The sequence below is a fragment of the Corvus cornix genome, chromosome 1, assembly GCF_000738735.6.
Source record: "Corvus cornix cornix isolate S_Up_H32 chromosome 1, ASM73873v5, whole genome shotgun sequence".
Classification (NCBI taxonomy): domain Eukaryota; kingdom Metazoa; phylum Chordata; class Aves; order Passeriformes; family Corvidae; genus Corvus; species Corvus cornix.
The window spans coordinates 93350332-93369636 of record NC_046332.1 but is presented as its reverse complement, the minus strand read 5'-3'; the positions used below and the strand labels follow the sequence as shown (position 1 = coordinate 93369636).

At 46.2% G+C, this 19305-nt stretch overlaps 1 protein-coding gene and 1 long non-coding RNA gene across 4 annotated transcripts; one reads left to right on the top strand and one right to left on the bottom strand.

Moving 5' to 3' along the window:
- Positions 1-1482: 1482 nt before the first annotated feature.
- LOC109143970 lies at positions 1483-6441 on the bottom strand. 2 transcript variants are annotated; one of them, XR_005601591.1, is made up of 3 exons: positions 5886-6156; positions 5031-5430; positions 1483-1711 (listed from the first exon to the last, which is right to left on the bottom strand). It is a non-coding gene; the product is annotated as an uncharacterized LOC109143970 (long non-coding RNA). The 2 variants fall into 2 exon arrangements; XR_005601590.1 differs by having other exon boundaries at positions 1483-5430; positions 5886-6441.
- ING1 (inhibitor of growth family member 1) lies at positions 6434-13119 on the top strand. Of its 2 annotated transcripts, none has more exons than XM_010394342.3 (2): positions 6434-7453; positions 11473-13119. In XM_010394342.3, exons 1-2 carry the CDS (start codon positions 7312-7314, stop codon positions 12174-12176), a joined length of 846 nt encoding a protein of 281 aa, XP_010392644.1. In that variant the 5' UTR covers positions 6434-7311; the 3' UTR covers positions 12177-13119. The 2 variants fall into 2 exon arrangements, with proteins under 2 accessions (XP_010392644.1, XP_019138636.1); XM_019283091.2 differs by lacking the exon at positions 6434-7453 and adding an exon at positions 8767-11025.
- The last annotated feature ends 6186 nt before the right edge of the window (positions 13120-19305 follow it).

The following is a 19305-nucleotide window of genomic DNA, read 5'->3' as shown; positions in this document are numbered from 1 at the left end:
ACAATCTTAACTTTTTGATCAATTAAGAAACCTGTTTTATGGGCTTGTTAATTTAAGACTACCTAGGATGAAATTGAAGACACCATCCAATAATCTTTGTAAATGTTTGCTTTATATGTTTCTCAGGAAGCTTCACAAGCCAATTATTTCAGCTTCTATAATGAGCTGGTTTTGACATCTTGCTGTTCAACACACATCTAGTTAAGAGTTGTCATTAACTCTGTTGTCTTTGTTCTGTATGGTTCCAAGCACTTTGACAGAGTTCAAATCAATACTAAGTAACAATGGATGTTTTTGAGCCTTAATTCCAGGTTTAGCTATCATGGATGGAACTGCCAACAGATCAGAAGAATGCAAGAGCTTTTTCTTTCCCATTGGTTTCAGAAGGCTTAATGTCTGTGCTAGCCAGACTTGCTTTTAGCATTTAGTCCAGAAACCTCTATGTCCTGCTTTAAAATGTTATTTTATGATGGTGGGAAAGGGCACAATTATTAAATGCCTGAAATAAACAGCTAACATCATTTGTTCTTGAGATTTAATGCAGTAGAATACATCCAGTGGAATGGTGGAAAGTGTTCTTCAAGCACTGAAGTACAAAAAGAATCTAATTTCAAATAAAAACAAAACTAATGCTGGTGGATTAGAACCATAAATTATTCATGTTAAAAATACCAGCATTCTCAGAATCAATCAGTCTGTGGCCGTAAGCACACCTCTACTTTATGTCACCTATCCTGGTACCCTTACTCCTGCTCTGAGACTTGTGCGGGACACGTGTGTGACACAACAGTCATCTACCAGAGAGGCACAATAGCAGCAAAGGACTTTATGCCATCAAGAGACCTTTGCTTCCATCTGGAGTAGAAGATGCCTTCAGAGGTTGCCAGCAGTTGGAGCCAGGGTACACATGATCAGTGCCAGGCCTGGGCCTGCTGTACTCCTGTTACTTCTGTACTTGCTGAATACCCAGGAGGAAATGTGATCTGCAGAGTAGTACAGCTCTTAGTCACAATCCCACTGGGGCATGTCTGCCCGAGCTTCAGGTAAACTGCTGTTCCAAGGGGACACACATGTATTTAGTATTGTCAGGTCATGTTCTCATGTTTTTCTTAGGAGTCATTACAGCTAAAACTTCCTTTAAATTAAAAACTGAAACTCTAAAGTAAAGCAGTGGCTCCTGAACACCTCACAAGGGGTCTGTATGTTTTCTGTCCCTTTATCTGCATGTGTAAGAAGGCAGTGTTTCCCCTCCATCCTTGATCAAGAAGGAAAAATGTTAGAAGCACAGCTGTGTGTGCTGTCCACCAACAGCACTGGCAATATTTCTATGGTGGGCAGGGAGGATCTTTGGGGATTTTGGCTCACCTGGCTTCTCTATTTTCCAGTTTCCAGTCCCAGGACTATAGGATTTGTCCCCAGAGGTAAGATCAGTGTACAAATCCCAGAGCATGTTTTGTATCATACATGAATAAAGCTAAAAAATAATTTTTCATTTCCTTTTATTATTAGGAAACACATGCTTTGTACTGTTTTACAGGTTTCCCCCTACTGCTAAAGGTGCTGTATTTTTCTTCTAAAAAATTCAACCACAACATGTTAGAATTGCTGACAGAGGAAAAAGGCTGCATTTGCTGTTATCAAGAGCATGTTTCCAGTATCTGTGGCCCTTCTCATCAAGTTCTAGTTCGGAAACCTGGCAAGGAAGCTGAACCTGAGAAAATACAGGGGGAAAGGTTATTAAGACAAGTTACAAACCAGAAGCGAAGATGAGCTAAATCCACTGCAGTGTTCTGAATTTCTGTTGGTGCTCTGTAATAATCTGTAATTGCAGACACATTGTGATTTACCTTTTATAGTCCTTTTATTGGTGCTTATTGGTTTGTTTCAGAATCTTGTGTGACTTTTAAAAGGAGACTAAAAATTGCCTCAATCTTATTACAAATGCTTGGCTCAGAAATACTGTAAATGTTGAATGGACATTCCACCAAATATTCATAAAGGAAAGAGTATGTTTTATAAAAGAGAAATCATCTTGAGGAACCTATTTGAAAAGAGTAATTCTGGGGACAGGGAGTCTGCAAAAGAACTGCAAAAGAAATTTCACTGGTGGACATAAAGAACCATATAAACTTTCCTGCTCTTACCAAAAGCCTATTAGCTTTTAACACCACCTACTACTGTTCAGAAAACCTACCCACCAACTGCTCTGACAAACATTGCCTGTTTTTCATCAGAAGTGTTTGGGTCCTGCACCACAGTTGACAGAAACAAGTCTGAGGGTTGGTGTGAATTCAGCCAGGGTTCACACTGGTGTCTTTGTCAGTGGTTTCCAACTGTTGAGGTGTATCTCTCTTGAATTCACTAAAGGAATGTGGAGCCCATGGAATATGTTGCCCTTGATCTGTGCTCATTCCATGGACAGTCTGGGACAACTCAGATGTACCTCTGCTTTGGCCTTCTACTGCAATGACATTTACTTGTTCCAGTCAGAATCTTTTGCTCACCTTTTATGCCAGCGTAATGCTGCTTAAGCTCACTAGTGCTTTGGAAGCGCACTGGTGCAGCAGGTGCAACAAAGAGATGGCAGTAGCCAGAAAACAAGTGTGAGAAGAGGCAGTGGGTGCAACTGCCTTGGGGCAAGCAGAGGAGGAGATGAGGTGTATCCAGTGAAATATCTGTTTCCTTAAATAGAACTTGACTGATAAATAAAAAGGAGACGTTTAGAATGGCAGGCCAATGTTAGTGGAAAGCTCACAAAGTTCTTGAGCCTTTACTGCGAAGCAGGAAAAGGACAAACTCAACTAGATTTGTTCTCCATATTTTAGAATCCATTCATCCACCATCATTTGTTGACATGAACAGGTATTTCTGGCCTAAATATCTGTAAACATGATATACTATCCAGGGCACAGCCAGTGCATAGTGCATGAAAGGGTGAACCGTGACTTCTCTGCTGGTCTTCGTACTTGCAAACCTCAGCTCTGCTCATCTTGCATGTTAACTGTTTCTACTTTGTTTCAAAACCTTCGACTACAAGCAAAATGAACAGACTTGTAAAATTCTATTACCATCATCCACGTAAGCATGAATTTAGCCTCACAAAGAATAAATAGACAAACAAGCAAGGAAAAAACCCTCCAAGCATATGTAACTACAGAAGAGGGATTGAGCTATTAAATGGTGCAGAAACAGCAATTCATTAGCAGGAATAACTCATCTGATTTGTCCGTACTATAAAGTATAATGATAAACGATCAGAAGACACTATCTTTTCTAGTAAACAGAGATGCAGCCACAATGATTAAACAGTATTTCATGTAGCAATATTCAGCTAAGGCAGAGGAGGAGAAAGGAGGCAGACAGAATTCCTCATACCAGCTATGCAGTATCTGCATTTGTGGAATATTCAGAGGTTTGGGATTCTATGTTCCTCATATCAAGTATTCTGAACTTTGTGCTGATTAGCTGGAATAACCACAATGATGGGAACAACTGTAATTACTAAAGCATTTATATTATATGAAGTAGATAGTATTTTATATATACACACACAAAGTATGTATATTACACAGTAGTTGTGCAAGCTGTCGATCTGGTTATAAGTTCCCTTGATTCCAGCTGCTTGAGTTTAGATCTCTAGTAAGGCAACAGCTTCAAGAAACTTCTGAAAACCACAGAGATTTGGGGTTCTAAATAGGAAAGATTTCTTGTAAACAGAGCAAAGGGGCTTGGGAGCCAAAGGAGGAGAGATAGAGACTCCTGGGCTTCATTTTCTTCCTATTTCCTATATTTGACTAGAGGATAAAAGTATCTTTCTTTGACATGTGACATTCACTTCTACTTGTGAATTCTTCTCCACGGTAAGAAATGGGCCCCTAATATGAAAAAAAAACATCTGAAACTTCATTCAAAATCTCCCATCTCTCACCTACTGTAGTTCAGAGGCAAGAGGCCAAAATAAGAGGCAGAGAAGGAGGAAAAGGAGAGATGGGCAGCGGGCATCAGCTCCACACCTTCTAAAACTTTCCACCCTAGAGATGTACACATACACCTGATTTTATTGTTCCCTCCCCCCCACCCAGCTTCCTAAACCAATGGCTGACCTGCTGCTGAGCCTAGAGGGGTGTGCAGAGAATAGGTATTTCTGGGTACATGTATATAATTGATTACAGCACTATACAAAGCACTAAGCATCATCTTTGAGAGCTGTAAAAGGGGACCTTCACAGTGGATACCAAATGCATTCTCAGGTGAGCTCAGTCCCTCCCTGTCCCAGGGACTTCTGCAAAGTCCCATGATGGTTTTCTCTCTGTCACTCTTCTACTAATATATGAGAAGCTAACAGAGGAGGATCTAGTAGACAGCACTTTTAAGAGCAAATGATACCAAGCTCTCTAACCTCAGCACATCCAAACTATCAATACTTTTGAGTGGATTACTGAAACTTAGCAGGCTACAGGTGCACTTTGGAGCTTCCCTTCCTAATTTTTTTGCCTATAAAGAGGAGGGACAAAAGTTCCTGTTTAGTAAATTAGCAGGTACTTTCACAAATTCATTTCTTACTCATGTGTAATTACTTGTGTGTGTCTAGAATGATTACCTTTTCTTGCAAGAATGACTCTTTTTAGGACTCATCTATATTCTTTTCAGATGTCTTGCCTCTACTGAGTTAATTATTGGCTTGGATTCTTACACTACCCAGGGGACTGTTAACTACCTTTAATTGCTGACAGTGGCTCACCTTCTTGAAGGCAAGGGTGAAACAGGCTCTAACTACCAAGCTGGTGCCGACAATCTAGAATAGGTATTCCCAGGCTAGTGCTGCCATTAGACAACTCCCTCTCTATGCCACAGTAAAACAGAGCACACAGGTTCAGAAACACTGACTTGGAGCACTGCCTAGATGCCATGGTGCTTGTAAGTTAAAAACCTGAGATCTTGCGTGTGTGAGGTTTACTTCAGCAGCTCGTTTTTTTACAGCAACTCACGGAAACAGAAAATGAGAGGAAGAAAATAACGGGAGAACTTACACGGATCTTCAGAAAACAAGAACGTGCCCTCTGACATCTGCCCTAAACAGCAGGTTGGTATCAGTTCAAAATAGGTTTGGTCTATGATACCGTCTCCACTCCTCAGAAATTATTTGGGTGCACGTCTCCCACTGGAGGGTGGGAGGATACTGGAAGTATTGGTAAACAGCTGCCTGTTCTTCCCCGAAAACCCCAACTCTGGGCGTTCGCACACCAAGCTGATGGCAGCAGCGAAAACACTTCAGAGGGGCTGAGACGCGGAGGTCCCCAGCCAGGCCGCCGCTCCCTCCAGCGAGCAGAACGTCAGGGCCTCACCGAGCAGCGACTGCACCAGCGAGTCTGGGTGCTCAGAAGTGATGACTCAGTCTCCCCTAAATTAGGGGATTGCCAGTGACGTCTGCTAAAAAAACAAGAGGCAGAAAGCGCACGTTGTTTTGCTTCGCCAGAGCAGGGGTAGGTCTCTCCAGCCCCGCCTTCCCCGCTCCTCGATCCCGGCAGAGCCGGATGCCTGCAGGCTCCGGGACATGGCAGCGACTCTATGACACAGAGGCAACGCTGACCGACAGACGGGTTCCTCCTCACGACCCCCGGGTCACTCTGGCGGGGAGAGCGCGGGCGGCACACGGCTGTAGCCGGGCGCCCCTTCTCCTCCTCCCCGGCAGTGAGCCCTCTCCGCCAGCAGCCATGCGGGGCGCGGGCGCTCCGGCGCCAGCCTCCTCTACAACGCAGCTCCCGGCGGCGTCCCCCGGTGACCCTTCCCTCACCACTGTGCGGAACAAGGGGGCCGCAACAAGCTCGCTCAGCCACCCTCCCTCCTTTCCTTTTCCTCCCCTCCCGCCTTCCAGCCAGCTCTACCTCACGCATGCGCAACCGCCCAGGGACCACTGGGAAACGTAGGCGCGCTGCGTCCGTAACGGCTCCATTTTCTCCCCGTCGCCGGAGGAATTGCACATGCGCAGGCCCGCCCCCTCCCTTCGGGCGTTACCGCCCCCTCTGCCGCGGCGCGCGGTATCCCGGGCAGCGGTATCACAGCGGTGATTGGCCGAGGGAGCCGCGGGGCGGGACGCGAGGGGCACGGTGATTGGCTGGGGCGGCTGTCAGGCGCCGCGGGGTGATGGATGCGGGTGCCCGCTGAGGAGGGAGGGACGGAACGCTCCCCGTTTCCCCTCGGCGTCCGGCGCCGCGCCGGGTACAGCCCTGCCCGTAGTGCGGGGTGGTGTCGCATGGTTCTCAGTGTTCCCCTCTCCCAGGAAAGCCCTCAGAGGCGCTCCATCCCGAGGCGAGCTGGCAGGAGGCGAGACTCCTCCAAAGTCCCGGTGCCCTACCGCAAAAACATCCACTTGCCCCCGCGATTCCCCTAGCCGCCACGCGGGCCGCGCGCCTCGCAGCCTCCGCACAACTTCACCGGAGCCTCCGCCTTCCCCGGGGCTTCCTTCTCCCCACGCCCACGCCGGCCCTGAGCCACCCGCCCCCTGGCTTGGCCCGCATCCCTGCCGCCTTCCCTCCCTCCCCAAACGTGAGTAAGGGAGGCGGGACGATGGATATGCGGAGGTTCCGGGCGGGGGAAGGGATTGAGTGTGTGCGGTGAGTGTGTGAGAGTGTGTGTGTGTGTGTGTGTGTGTGTGTACACAGCGCTGGGAGGGAGCGCATGCGCCCTGCCTGGCGGGGCCGAATGTTTCCCAAGTGTTTGAAACTGGTATTTGGGTTTTCCACGTTGGATCTAGCGCGGCGTATGGGAGCGAGGAGGCTGCGTTGATATCGCCGGGGAGCGGCGGCGGCGGCGGCGGTGAGGAGGAGAGCGGGGAAGGGGGGAGCGGAGGAGAAGCGGAGCAGAGCGGCGCTGGCGCAGGCAGAGGGGCTGCCGCTGCCTCTGACAGACACTTTGCAGAGCACATTTTGTTTCCAGATTGTTTCGGAGGAGCTGGTTTAGCCCCCCTCCTTTCTCCTCCTCCTCCTCCTCCTCCCCCCTTCCCCTCCCCACACACACACACACACAAATCCCTCTGATTGTTCTTACCACCTCCTTCGTGAATTACCCACAACGACAGCCATTCAATCAGCTGCTGCTGGCTGTAGGGGACTAGCGGAGGGTGTGTGTGTGTCTCTCTCTCCCTCTTTTTCATACAAGAGGAGTCAGATGTAGCTTCCCTCTGTTTTTTGGGGGGAGCTACCGAGAGAGGTGGGCAGGGAGTGAGACCTTCATCGGGGTTACTGTCTTTGAAGGGAGCAGCACTTGCTCTCACACAGAGAGGTGTGGGGAAGGATTTTTTTTCTTTGCCGGATGAAAATGTTGAGTCCTGCAAACGGAGACCAGCTTCACCTAGTGAACTATGTGGAGGATTATCTGGACTCCATCGAGTCTATGCCCTTCGATCTGCAGAGAAATGTCTCCTTGATGAGGGAAATTGACGCCAAATATCAAGGTAAGTGCTTTCTATATATGTGTGTGTCCGTGTGTGTGGTTTGGGGCTCAGGGGGGAAGGGTGTCTTTCCCTTTCTTTTCTTTAGAGCTGAGCCTCGGCTCCGTTTGCCCCTCTGCACCCCATAGGGATGGTAGTTTTATTTTTGGGAGGTAAAAGGAGGAAGAAAGCCGGGAGGAAAGATCCGAGGAGAGAGAGGGACTGATCTGCAGCGTTAGCTCTTGTCATGGGGCGGAACAAAAGGTCTCCGGCTTTTCTTATTAAGCAAGGACTCTGCTTTTCTGTGTAAATTGCTGGCCAAGAAGGCGGGGGCAGGGAAGTGGGGTGTGCGGTGCACAAAGGGGGGCCGTCCCTGGCTGTGGGGCTGAGGTGGAAGGGTTTGGGGGTACGGAAGAAAGTGCTGGGTGGATAGAGGGGGAGAGATTACAGCACAACATTTAGGAATGTACAGTATTCATTATGGCTGTAGTAGGGGAGAGAGGCAGCTAGTGAGGGAGGGAGGGAAGGAGGGAGGGAGGAGAGGGGGGTTAGGCGAGAGTGGGGGGCAGGGTGTGCTTTCTTCGCTCCCTCCTCGGTGGGTTTCCTTTCACCCGGTGAAACAGCCCCGCTCCGCGGGGCGGGGGGGCCGAGGGGGCAGGACCGGCGTGTGCGCTGTGAGGGGGGGGGAACCACACGGTCGCGTTTACGGCTGGGCTGAAGCGCCCCCTCCCCTCCCCGCGCTCGGGGCACGCCGTCCCCGTCCCCACGGGCGGAGGGAAGGAAGGGGAGGCCGGTTTGCGGGACTCGGGGCAGCTTTGTCACTTGGTCGCTGGCGTCCGCTCGGGAAGGGAGGGGGAGGGGGGGCGCTTTATTCTGTGCCGCAGGTAGCGGTGACAGCCGGGGTGCCGACAGGGGGGGGACCCCCTCTTCCTGCCCGCGCCCCCGTGCATGTGGCTTTAGGGGCGGTGGGCAGCGAGCTCTGACTGCCGTTCCCTGAGCCGCTCCTCGGGCAGCCCGCCATGAGAGCCCGGCAGCTCCCGGGGGAAGGGTCCAGGGGAAACTTCCTCGGGAGCCCGCGGGGGGCTGGTCGGGGTGGGAGGGGAGAAAAGGACAGGGCGGACACCGCGCCCCGACAAACCACATTCAGCGGGCACCTCCGCGCTGTGCGGGGAAGGGGCGTCCGTGCTCCTTTTATAGACACCGCTCGTTAGCATATCGCTGTTCGCCACGCCCATCGGGGGCGCTGATAGGGCGGGGGCGTCCCCACGGGCCGGCCGCGCCCCGCCTCCGCACGCGGATTGGCTCCCGGGCCGGGCCGTCCCGTCTCGCGCCCCCGCCCCCTCGTGACGTTTCGAGAAGCAACTTTTCCGTGGGGTTGATTTGAATATCTCGGTCGGCCCCGGCCGGCGCGCTCTGATTGGCCGGAGCCGCAGCAGGGGGCGGGGCAACCTTGGCCGTCCGGAGGGTGACTGACGTGTCCGGGAGGCGGTGCCGCTCCTTCCTCCGCCCCTCGCCCGTGAATGGCCGGAGGGGGCGGGCGCGAGCGCGCTCCCGCCCGCAGTGATTGGTCGCTGTTCCCTGTCAATCACTTGTTTGTTGCTCCAGGCGGGTCCGTTCGGCTCCGCTCGGGACGGCGGGGGCGGGGCCGCTCCGCCCCCCCCGGTCCCACGGCGGGTTCCGCGGGGACGCCCCGGTTTCCTGCCCGAGAACAATGGCGGCTCCGTCACCTCCGGGGCGGCCTCGAGCGCCGCAGAGGGGCGGGGAGGGGGCCGGGCTCTCGCCCGTGTCCCGCTCGCCGTCGTTCCGCGGTGTCTCAGCCCCCGTGAGGCTGCGGCGCTGCGCTGAGAGTAGAGCTCTGGCGGCATGGTTTCCCCTCGGCTGAGCGGCGTTTGTGATGCCGGGAGTGTGCGTTCGCAAGTCGCCCAGAATGCAGCTTTCCGCTCCCGCTGTTGCAGCAGGGCGCGGGAGCGCGGTTTCCTGGAATTCCCGTGAAGCCGGGCTCCCGAGGCGGACAGCCCCAGCCAGCCCCCCGGGCCGCAGCACCGCCGCCCCGATGCTTCTCTCGGCCGCTGCACCGAGCGAGCAGCGCCCTCCCGACGCCCGTGCTGAGCATCCTTGGCTTTGCGGCAGCTCCCGCTCCGTGTCTCACATACCAAACGCGCCCGTGCCGGGCCGCGCTCTGCAGGATCCCAGCCTGCAGCCAGGGCTTCTCCCGCAGAACAGCGCCGGGCCGGGAGCTGCTGCCGGGCGGGAATGGCAGCGTGCAGTGCTAGAACCGAAGTTTTCCTAACGCCGAACTTCAGTCAGTAATTGTTTCGTGCTATTGAGACAGGCTGTTCTTCATGGAAGATGCCCACCCACCGGATTCAGATGGGTTAAACTGATGACATCACTCAAGTGCCAAAGCTTAAAGCATAAAACTTTTGCTTTTCAGCGGCTGAAAATAATTAACACAGCTTTTTCAGCCTTTCTGAATGTGGAATCTGCTGTATGTTTGAAGGGTCTTTTGGTGGCATTTTGGGTTTGGCTTTCTTTTTGACATTTTTTTGTTGTTGTTTCGTTTTGGCATTTTTTTGTAGGTAGAAAGAAACCACAACAGTTGCTTAAGATGGTTAATAACATATCAGAATACTGATTTGGTCACATAGGTTATATTGCAGTACCAGCTGAGAGGTCGTGCTTAACCAGCATGTGAAGGACAAGCTGCAGCTCTAAAATCTAAAGTAAAGCTTGCGTAATATTTCCATGTCTTCACTGGAAATGATATGTGTTTAAAAACTCTGCCCAGGCAAGACAAAACCTAAACCACAGGGTAACTCTTGGTTTGCATATGTGTCACATTCTCCTATTAATAAATAAATAAGTAAATGAATAAATGTAACTTTTAAAAAGTTTTGGTAATGCCAGTTGCACATATGAGAGATCCTGGTTTCTGTTAGATGAATTGAGGTCAGATTTTATATCTCAGCATATTTTGCTTCTCTAAGACAGAATGTTCTAACCTATGAGAAAGGGAAAATTCAGAGAAGAAAGGAGATGCAGGAAAAACATTCCATGTGTTTTTGAGGAGTTAATATGGAATGCTGAGTGTCTTGTATGCTTTAGTTGATTTGTGTATCATGATGAAACTCAAAAACATCTATCATAAAATAGGTTTCCAGAGCCATTCTTGAAACTGTAGACTTTGTGCATTGTTGTTTCTTATAAACTGTTAGAACAATCCTTGAGGTGCAGTTCAGGATCTAACATATTTTCAGTGCCAGCATTTTAAAGTAGAAGCTCTAGCTGCTCCCATTGGTGCCTATTATCTTTAATGTTGTCTTTCAACTTTATCTCCTGTTCTGCAGTAAATATTTAATGAAGGTAATACTTCTGTGTTTTAAAAAGTAGCAACATGTATTTTACGGAAAGTATAGGTAGGAAATAATTTAAACATCCTGGATATTGTAATCCTAGTTCTGCAATCCAGAGATTTACATGGCCTCATATTTTCAGCAGAAAAGCTCGGTATTGGATGAAATAGCTTTGGGTCCAGACCATGTGTTTGGTGCTTCTGCATCTCTTGTCAAGTAACCCAGCAACGTGCTTCTACACTGGTTTGTGCTTTCTTTCTGTCCCATTGTCTTTCTCCCAGTCTGTCATTCACTAAAAATGTTAATGTTGTTACACAGAAAATGATAATTAATTTCCCTTCTAATTTTGCAGTTAATTTTGGAACTTTTGATAGTATGTGTATTTGTTTAGTTAGTTCTTTTTAATTACTGAAAAGCTTAAAGGGAAGGATTATCAACATATGTAAAAATATATTTAGTAATTTTTTTCTTCTAAATCAGCATTTGCATTCCATTCCTGTGGGACCAACTAGAACAGAAGTAATCCAGTGGAGTCATGAGCTGCTTGTCAGATACAAGCTTCAGGGAATCTGTCTTTGATCAGCGTTGCGTGTTACAAGAAGTTTTTGCTGTGTGGAAGGAAAAATGGGAGGTTTTGTTTTGCCATTCTCCCTGTCAAAAATATTTATAGTTTTTATTTCTTCTTTGCAGAGATTCTGAAGGACCTGGATGATTACTATGAAAAATTTAAACGAGAGACAGATGCTGTGCAGAAGAGAAGAATGTTGCACTGCATACAGAGAGCCTTGATTCGAAGTCAGGAACTGGGGGACGAGAAGATCCAAATCGTCAGTCAGATGGTGGAGCTCGTTGAGAACAGAACAAGGCAAGTGGACAGCCACGTGGAACTGTTTGAGACTTGTCAAGAGACTAATGACACCACTGGAAACAGCGGGAAAGCCAGCCAGGATAAGTCGAAGAATGAGACAATCGCACAGGCTGAAAAGCCCAACAACAAGAGGTCGAGGAGGCAAAGGAATAATGAGAATCGAGAAAATGCCTCAAATAATCATGACCATGATGACATCACATCAGGAACACCAAAGGAGAAGAAAGCAAAAACATCCAAGAAGAAGAAACGATCCAAGGCTAAAGCAGAGCGGGAAGCTTCTCCCCCTGACCTTCCTATTGACCCTAACGAGCCAACATACTGCTTGTGCAACCAAGTCTCCTACGGAGAAATGATAGGATGTGATAATGATGAGTGCCCCATTGAATGGTTTCACTTTTCTTGTGTGGGACTCAACCATAAACCAAAGGGCAAATGGTACTGCCCCAAATGTAGAGGAGAAAACGAGAAAACTATGGACAAGGCATTGGAGAAATCTAAAAAAGAAAGGGCATACAATAGGTAGTTTGTAGACTTTTCGTAATGAAGGAAAAACCCACCAAACCAGTGTATTTATTGTCAGTGTCGCCTTTGTTGAGGTGAAAGGGTTGTAAAATGTATATTTTTAAAGGAGGTTTAAAACTGAACCATTCCTGTTACAGGGATGGCAATAAGCAATTTTGGTTTTCATTTGGTAAGCTGTAACAAGAATGTGGTCTGTGGACCAATGTATTCCAAAAGTAAAATTATAAGAATATTCGGTGTTACTTAAAAGATAAATTAATAATCTTCTTTATTTTCTTTTTTTTTCCTTTTTTTTTTTTTTTTTTTTTAGTGCTAGTAGCACTCTACCCATTAAAATTTTGACAAATATCTCTGAAATGTAATTTTATTTTCTTTAATAAAAAATGTTATTTACCTTTTGAGCAAAATGGTTAAATAGTTTAACCACCTGGCTGTATCTGAATAAAGCTGCAATACATTGCAAATGTAACTTCTTTTGGTGATATGCAAGAGCAAACAAAAGGAGAGTAAAATTTGGTTCCTGCTACAAAGTGTCAGTGTAACAGTTCAATAGCAAATGTTTAAATAGGCTTAGAGGATTATTTTTTAAAACAAAAAGTTAATGGTTAAATTTTAAACAACAAATATTTTATATGCTGGCCAGGTACCACAAAGGCCATTTTAAAATGATTGAATATGTTTTATATTTAACCGGGAAGTGGTTTAGCAATGAGACATAACATAAATGAAGCTTTATACTGTCACAGATAGTGGTGTAGCAATCTTTAATTTGTTTAAGTTGTATAAATGTACATTTTAAGTGGAGTTGCACTTACTGTATTATACTTGGAAATGCAGCCAAATGCCATTGTGTAATCAATGTGCATTTCCTGCTGTATGTATGAAAATTGTACAGATGTGATATTAAGAAATAAATGAAATGACTTTGACAGTTTGCTTCTTTAGCAATCTTGTTTAATGGTCATTCATATAGCTCAAAAAAATTAGAAGAAATTTGTCTTTAACCTCAGCAGCTCCAGCAAGCTGCTGCTGGGATGCCTGAAACTGTTGCAGTGGTAACCAAATTACAGTTCTGATAATGAATCTTCATAGAGCGTATGGCCAGCAAGGTCAGAGGAGAGCCAAAATAGCATTTAACTTTTCATTCAAATTCTCTCATTTTGTGCTTGCAGTTGCTTCCAGACCCATACATTTATCTGAAAATCAGTAGTACAGAGCTGGTCTTGTTCAATTCTTTTCATGCTTTTTCACTATGGATATAAATGACTCCATGTTTGTTATCAGGATCTTTTGGGTTTCTGCATTTTCAAAGTATTACTGCAGCTGTTCCAGGCCAGGCCTTTTTATTCTTCGTGGTCACCCCATACAAAAACACTTGCTGTGACCCAGGTGCTATGCCAGATATCCAGTCCTCTGTCCCTTGGATGGATAGTGAAGCTTGGTCAGGCTGTTTCTTTCACCAGTGTGGCTGGAGGGGCCGCCATTCTGGCTGAGCAGATTTCACCTCCCCGTCACCCTGCTGGCCTTTATCCAGGTGAGAAGGGAACAGGACCAGCAGTAGGAAGGCCATGGAAGTGCAGGTTGTTAAATCCAGTGGGTCAGGCAACAATCTTGCATAAAAACATGGGAGCCTGGGGTTGGTACTTTTTAGAACACAGCCTTCTCTCTGTATATTGGTGTTGTTTTGTTTCCTGAACAGTGAAATCATACCACTGAAATGATGCTTTACCCCCCATATATTCCAGAAGATCCTTCCGTTGGAAGTAGGGGTTTGGATCTAGCCAAACATGAGACAGCTGAAGGGGCTCAGTGTTTTCTAAAGAGGTACTGACAGGCGCTAAAATGCGCTGCATCATCTTGCATGGATATTCCCTGCCAGACAGACATGCTCACAGTGGCAAGTAGAAGTCCTGTTTTACTTCTAAATAGGTGCACTAAGTGTGCACATCTGCATTTGTGTTTCCAGTCCCTACAGACTGTCATGTTACACTGTGCCCGGTTTTCTACTCTCTTACCCTTCCTTCTTTTCTCTAAAGCCTTCTGGTTTTCCATTCTCCCTACACACTTACTGGTCTTTCCCACTCCTCCCTCCCTCCACCTGCTGTTGTTGTGGCTAATGCTGATGTTTCTGGTCTTTTCTGCTTCAGCTGTTCTGTCATCCTCCCACCAGCCTGTGCTGAGAACATCAATACAAAGCAGCAGGACTGTACTAGCAAAACCCCAGTGAAACTTTGTATAGGAACTAGTGCAGACATGGTTTCAAACCAAGCCTTTTCCACAAAATGTCTGCATTGATTCTGCAGGATATTTTGAATATGAAAAGCCAGAAGGAAACAACAAAAGTGCAAAAGAGGATGGTAAGAATGTTCAGCTAAAGATGGATCATACCTATACTGCCATTAAATATTTCCAGCTACCGCAGGCTGGCTCCCGTATGTGGTCTCCCGTATTTCAGTCTGTTGCTGAAGACAGCTGCTGATCTGTAAAGCAGCTTGGAGTTACATCCATTTCCACATTTTTTTCCCAGGCTTGTGTTACCTCCCCAACTCACCCTGTTACAGGCTGCAACAGTGTTCTGCTCCTTGGCCCTGAGGGCTGAGTGGACTGGCACGGGACAGTTTGACAGGTCTGGTTTCAGTCGATGGGCACGATTAGTAGGATGCAAGGGACTCTGCAGTGGCACTAAGCTCTTTGTCGATGGAAGTGGAGCCATCTCGTGTTATACTGACACACTGCCAAGTGCTGCGGACTGTGCAAACTTTGTCCTGGCTTTGGTACTTTGTCTAAAATGCTGCCTTAGTTATTCAGAGTGAATTTAATGGCCACAAGAAACTTCCATCTTTTGAGCCAATTTTTGTTATTTCTGAGTGACAGATCAGCTGCTTTGCAAGCTTCCTTATATTGGCCAGCAGAGTGATTTGGGGAGATCATCTGCAGGTTTGAGAAAATATGTGACTCTCTTGGTGACCCTTTCCCACTGGAGCTGCCAACAAAAGGTTTGAGTGAGGCTCTTCTAGGAGCTGAGCTAAGGCTTCATCTCCATTTCCCACAGGTTAGTGAGCAGCTCTCAGGTGTTGTAGCAGTAATGCAAAGTATAAAAATCATCAGGCGTTTGCTGAGGAGGAAGTCACAGCAGCAGGAGTCACAAACCTGTTAAACTTCTCACTGAAATCATCGTTCAGGCAGCTGTAACTGCTGCTCCTCTGTGTGGTAGGTGTAGCAGGTATGTCTGTGTTGTGTTGCTGAACCCTTGAGCTGATGGTAAAGTCCTTCCAGCTACTGAAAAGTGCCAGTTCAACACTCAAGGGAGCTGACAGCAGACCTTGCCCCTGAGTCGTCCCTGTCCTTGGCAGCAGATTTGTTGTGCAGCGGGGCAGCCGGCAGTGCAGAGCTGGTGCCAGAGGCATGAGCTGGGAAGTAAAAGGCATCAGTCAGGGAGCCCTTTGGGTGCTATGTCAGTTCCAATTGCAAAATGTTCCCAACAAGTTGGAGAGAGAGCGAGAGAACCACTGCAAGCCTGAACCAGCAGAGCAGAGCATCAGTTTCAACAATTGTACCATCTGAAACCATCCCAATTAAGCAGAACTTCTGTCTCCATTGAACAGCAGCAACCTTTGCCGTGCATATCATTAGGTTCAAATAGGTTTCTTACTAATTAAGCACAGTTGCTGATAAACTGTATCCTAATTTCTTGGAGTGTGCAGAAAAAATACAATCAAATTGAACTGTTCCACTGTTTTAATTTTTCATAGGGTATTTTTAGTTAATCTTTTAAATTGTAATAATAATGAAAGAGATAAAAATACTGTAAACTGTTTCACAGAATATAATTTTAAAATTCTGTAAGAGAAATGCTTCAAATCAATATCTTTGTAGTGAAGTCTGTTGCTTTAGTTAGATTTATCATCATTCTCATGGGCTATTTGTTATATGTACCTAAAAGCCCCCCACCCTTGTGCAGGAATAGCTCAAAAGAGCTAATAATTTCTGCATATGAAAAGTAGTGCAAGCAAAAGTAGTGTGAGTATCAAAAGAGTAATGTGAGTACTGTAATGTCAAAAAATAATCAAGCTAATAATGGTCCATGCAGTTTCCTACCTTCCCAGCTGTTACTGAAATCCCAAATATAAAAAACAGGAGGAATGATACAGTAAGGAAGAGCAGCAAAGCAAATGTAGTATGCATAGGAAGTGCTGTAAACAGTAGTAAGGTTTTCTCCTGAGTTTAGGATTACATTTCCAAGATTACTTTTCCCAGTAGGCATTTATTTTTGTTGGTAGTCAAAAAAATTGAAGGAATCTCTGTCCTGTCTCAGAGCAGAAAAAGCTGCATTAGTGGCCAGGACAGTTGTGTGGGGGCTGGTGGTGCTCCCCAGTTGCAGGCAGGATTTGCAAGTTAAATTATTCCTTCAGTTCACTTTATAAACAGCTTGCCAATGGTGGAAGGAGAAGAAAGGTGGGTGATAACAAACTTTTAAAAACAGGTAACAGTATTTAAATTTCTCTTACTTGAGAATTGTGGGTTAATTTTGTGGCTTAAGATCCTGCATTGGGTCTGGCTGAGATGGAGCTCAGCCCTCACAGTGCTGTGCTTTTCATTGGGAGCTAGAAAGGAGCTGATAACACTCCAGTGTTCTGGCTGCTGCTGAGCAGAGCTGGCAGCCTCAGTGCTGTCTCTCCAACATTCTGCCCCCACATCAGTAGGCTGAGAGTGGGCAAGATCTTGGGAGGGGACACAACTAGGCCAGCTGACCCAAACTGACCAAAGGGATATTCCATACCATATGATGCCTACTCAGATATGAAAACTAAGAAAAGGAGGAGGAAGCGGGGGGCATTCGTTATTTACAACGTTTGCCTTCCAGAACAACCTGTACATATGAAGAAGCCCTGCTTCCTGGGAAGTGGCCGGACATCACTTGCTGATGGGAAGTAGAGAATAAAATCTTTGGGGTTTTTGCATCTGCTTGTATGCACACCGCCTTTTATTTGGCTTTAGTAAACTGCCTTGTCTCAACCTATGAATGGTTTTCCATCTTATTTTCTCTCCCCTGTTCAGCTGAGAAGGGGGTGTGTGATAGAGTGGCTTGGTGGGCACACCTGGCATCCAGCTTGGGTCAATCCCCTACACACCCTTGAGAAGGACTGTTGGCTTTGCTGTCCTCTCCAATACCTTGATAGTTCAGGGTAACCATTTTAAAGAACTTGCATACTATACATGTAGTCACAGTAGATGACTCCTACAGATACTGCAGTAACAAAGAGTGTAAAATTAATCCCACCCAGATGGATGGACACTTTGCAGAAGCCAAAATTCTTTTCAGTTGTCAGGGTGAAAATCTAACCTCCATCCAAATTTTAGGAAACCAGTGATGTAGGGAGCAAAAGATGTGTCTGAAATGTCAGAATTCCTTGCAGTACAGTAATTTGAGTTTATATGTGCCTGTGCACTGAGTCTGTCCCCTTCAAAAAATGTTTCAAGGCAATTCCTCCATGTAGTCCTATGGACAGTAACAGTAACACCAACTTTTAAGCTGCTTTAAGTTATTGGTTTTATTTTCCATAGCTTACTTTAATAAGTCAGCCTTCTTCTGTGGCCATTAGCTGAGACTGAGGGCTGGAACACACTCTGTGGGGTCCACAGGGGATGCAGGCAGTAGGTGCCCTCATGATGGTGGTACATCTGTTGCCCACATTGATGCTGGCTGAACTGGACCTGAACTTCTGCTTGTGCTTCTTGCTCTGGGGAAAGGATCCTGATGCGAAGAATAGGGAGTTGACTCTTGCATTTGGCTTGCTGACAAGTGGGGCCCTAAAAGGTTGACATATCCCAAGCTCATAGCTCAGCATTAGGGAAAAAACCAAAACCAAAAAACCCCCAAAACCTTAAAATAAACTTGAATCCATTAAGTGAATAATGCAAAACGTGGGCAAGACAGATAGAATCACCTTTATGCTCTCACTTTGTGGAAGAATTAGTGCAATTTAGGTGGCTGTTGTCCCCTCAGTGGTATACATCCTGAACGCCCTCATCATACAATACACTCCACTAGTTCGACTTCTTTTTTTTCAAAATAAATCAAACTTGGAAGAAAAAAAAGGTATTTAGTGATAAGGATTAGAAATACAAGTGAATTGTGCGTAAATTATTCACCTGCACATAGAAAGGAATGTTTTGCAATGTTAATTAAAAGATATATATCAGGGGACTGTTCTTTCTGCCAGCCTCCTCTCTCCTTGAGATTTGTGTGGTTATGTCTGAAATAAAATGCTCTGTTCTCATAATAGCTTCTTCAGTCTCATAACTTTGGGAACAGACAATTTAGAGAGAGCCCTATCAGTAAAAGATGAATTGTTAGATTCATGTTCCACACAGTGATTTTATTCAACAGCTAAAAGATTAAGGGCAATCCTTTCAGGAAAGTCCCCTGAGTTTGAATGCTTCAGTTTGTAGGTGTCTTTGGAGGACATTGGAAGTAGAGGGAAATAAATGTAACATGTCTTAAACTTTAATCAACTCTAATCTATGGTCAGAGTTACTTTAAAACTTTGATCATGATCATATCATTTTGGCATAGTGTCACTGCAGAAGAGTAATATGATTTTTGGAATGCCCTGATTTTTCATTTCCATGCTTTATTAGGATTTTATTTATTTTATGTTTTGTCTCAATTTTTTATCTGCTGACCCTATTCTGCTTGGATTGGAGACAGCTTCAAGAAGACAAAAGTACTATTTTTAAATTAAAATTACTGATACTGCTCTCAATCTTTGTTATCCACACTAATATTTTTTTTTTTCTGGGAATGTGGAAGATGTGGTGAGAGCTCCTTAATGCTGAGCCCTTAGAATCAGCACAAAGGAACTTCTACAAAAGGGAGAGACTTGTAAAGAGTGGAAGTAAGGCTACAATACCAAGGTAAACAGTGGCACTTTGCTATCAAAAGTAATCCTCCCTGGGCTATAATAGATTCAAAGGAATTATATCTAAATGGCTTCAAGGGAAATAGAACATCGAATTTCCAAAAAAAAGATAAACACAAATTACGTGACACTCCTGCTAGCTTTGATGAAGGGAGTGGAGGCTGTTACATGTCAGGGCAGTAGTTACATTTTGCAAAGCCAGAATTG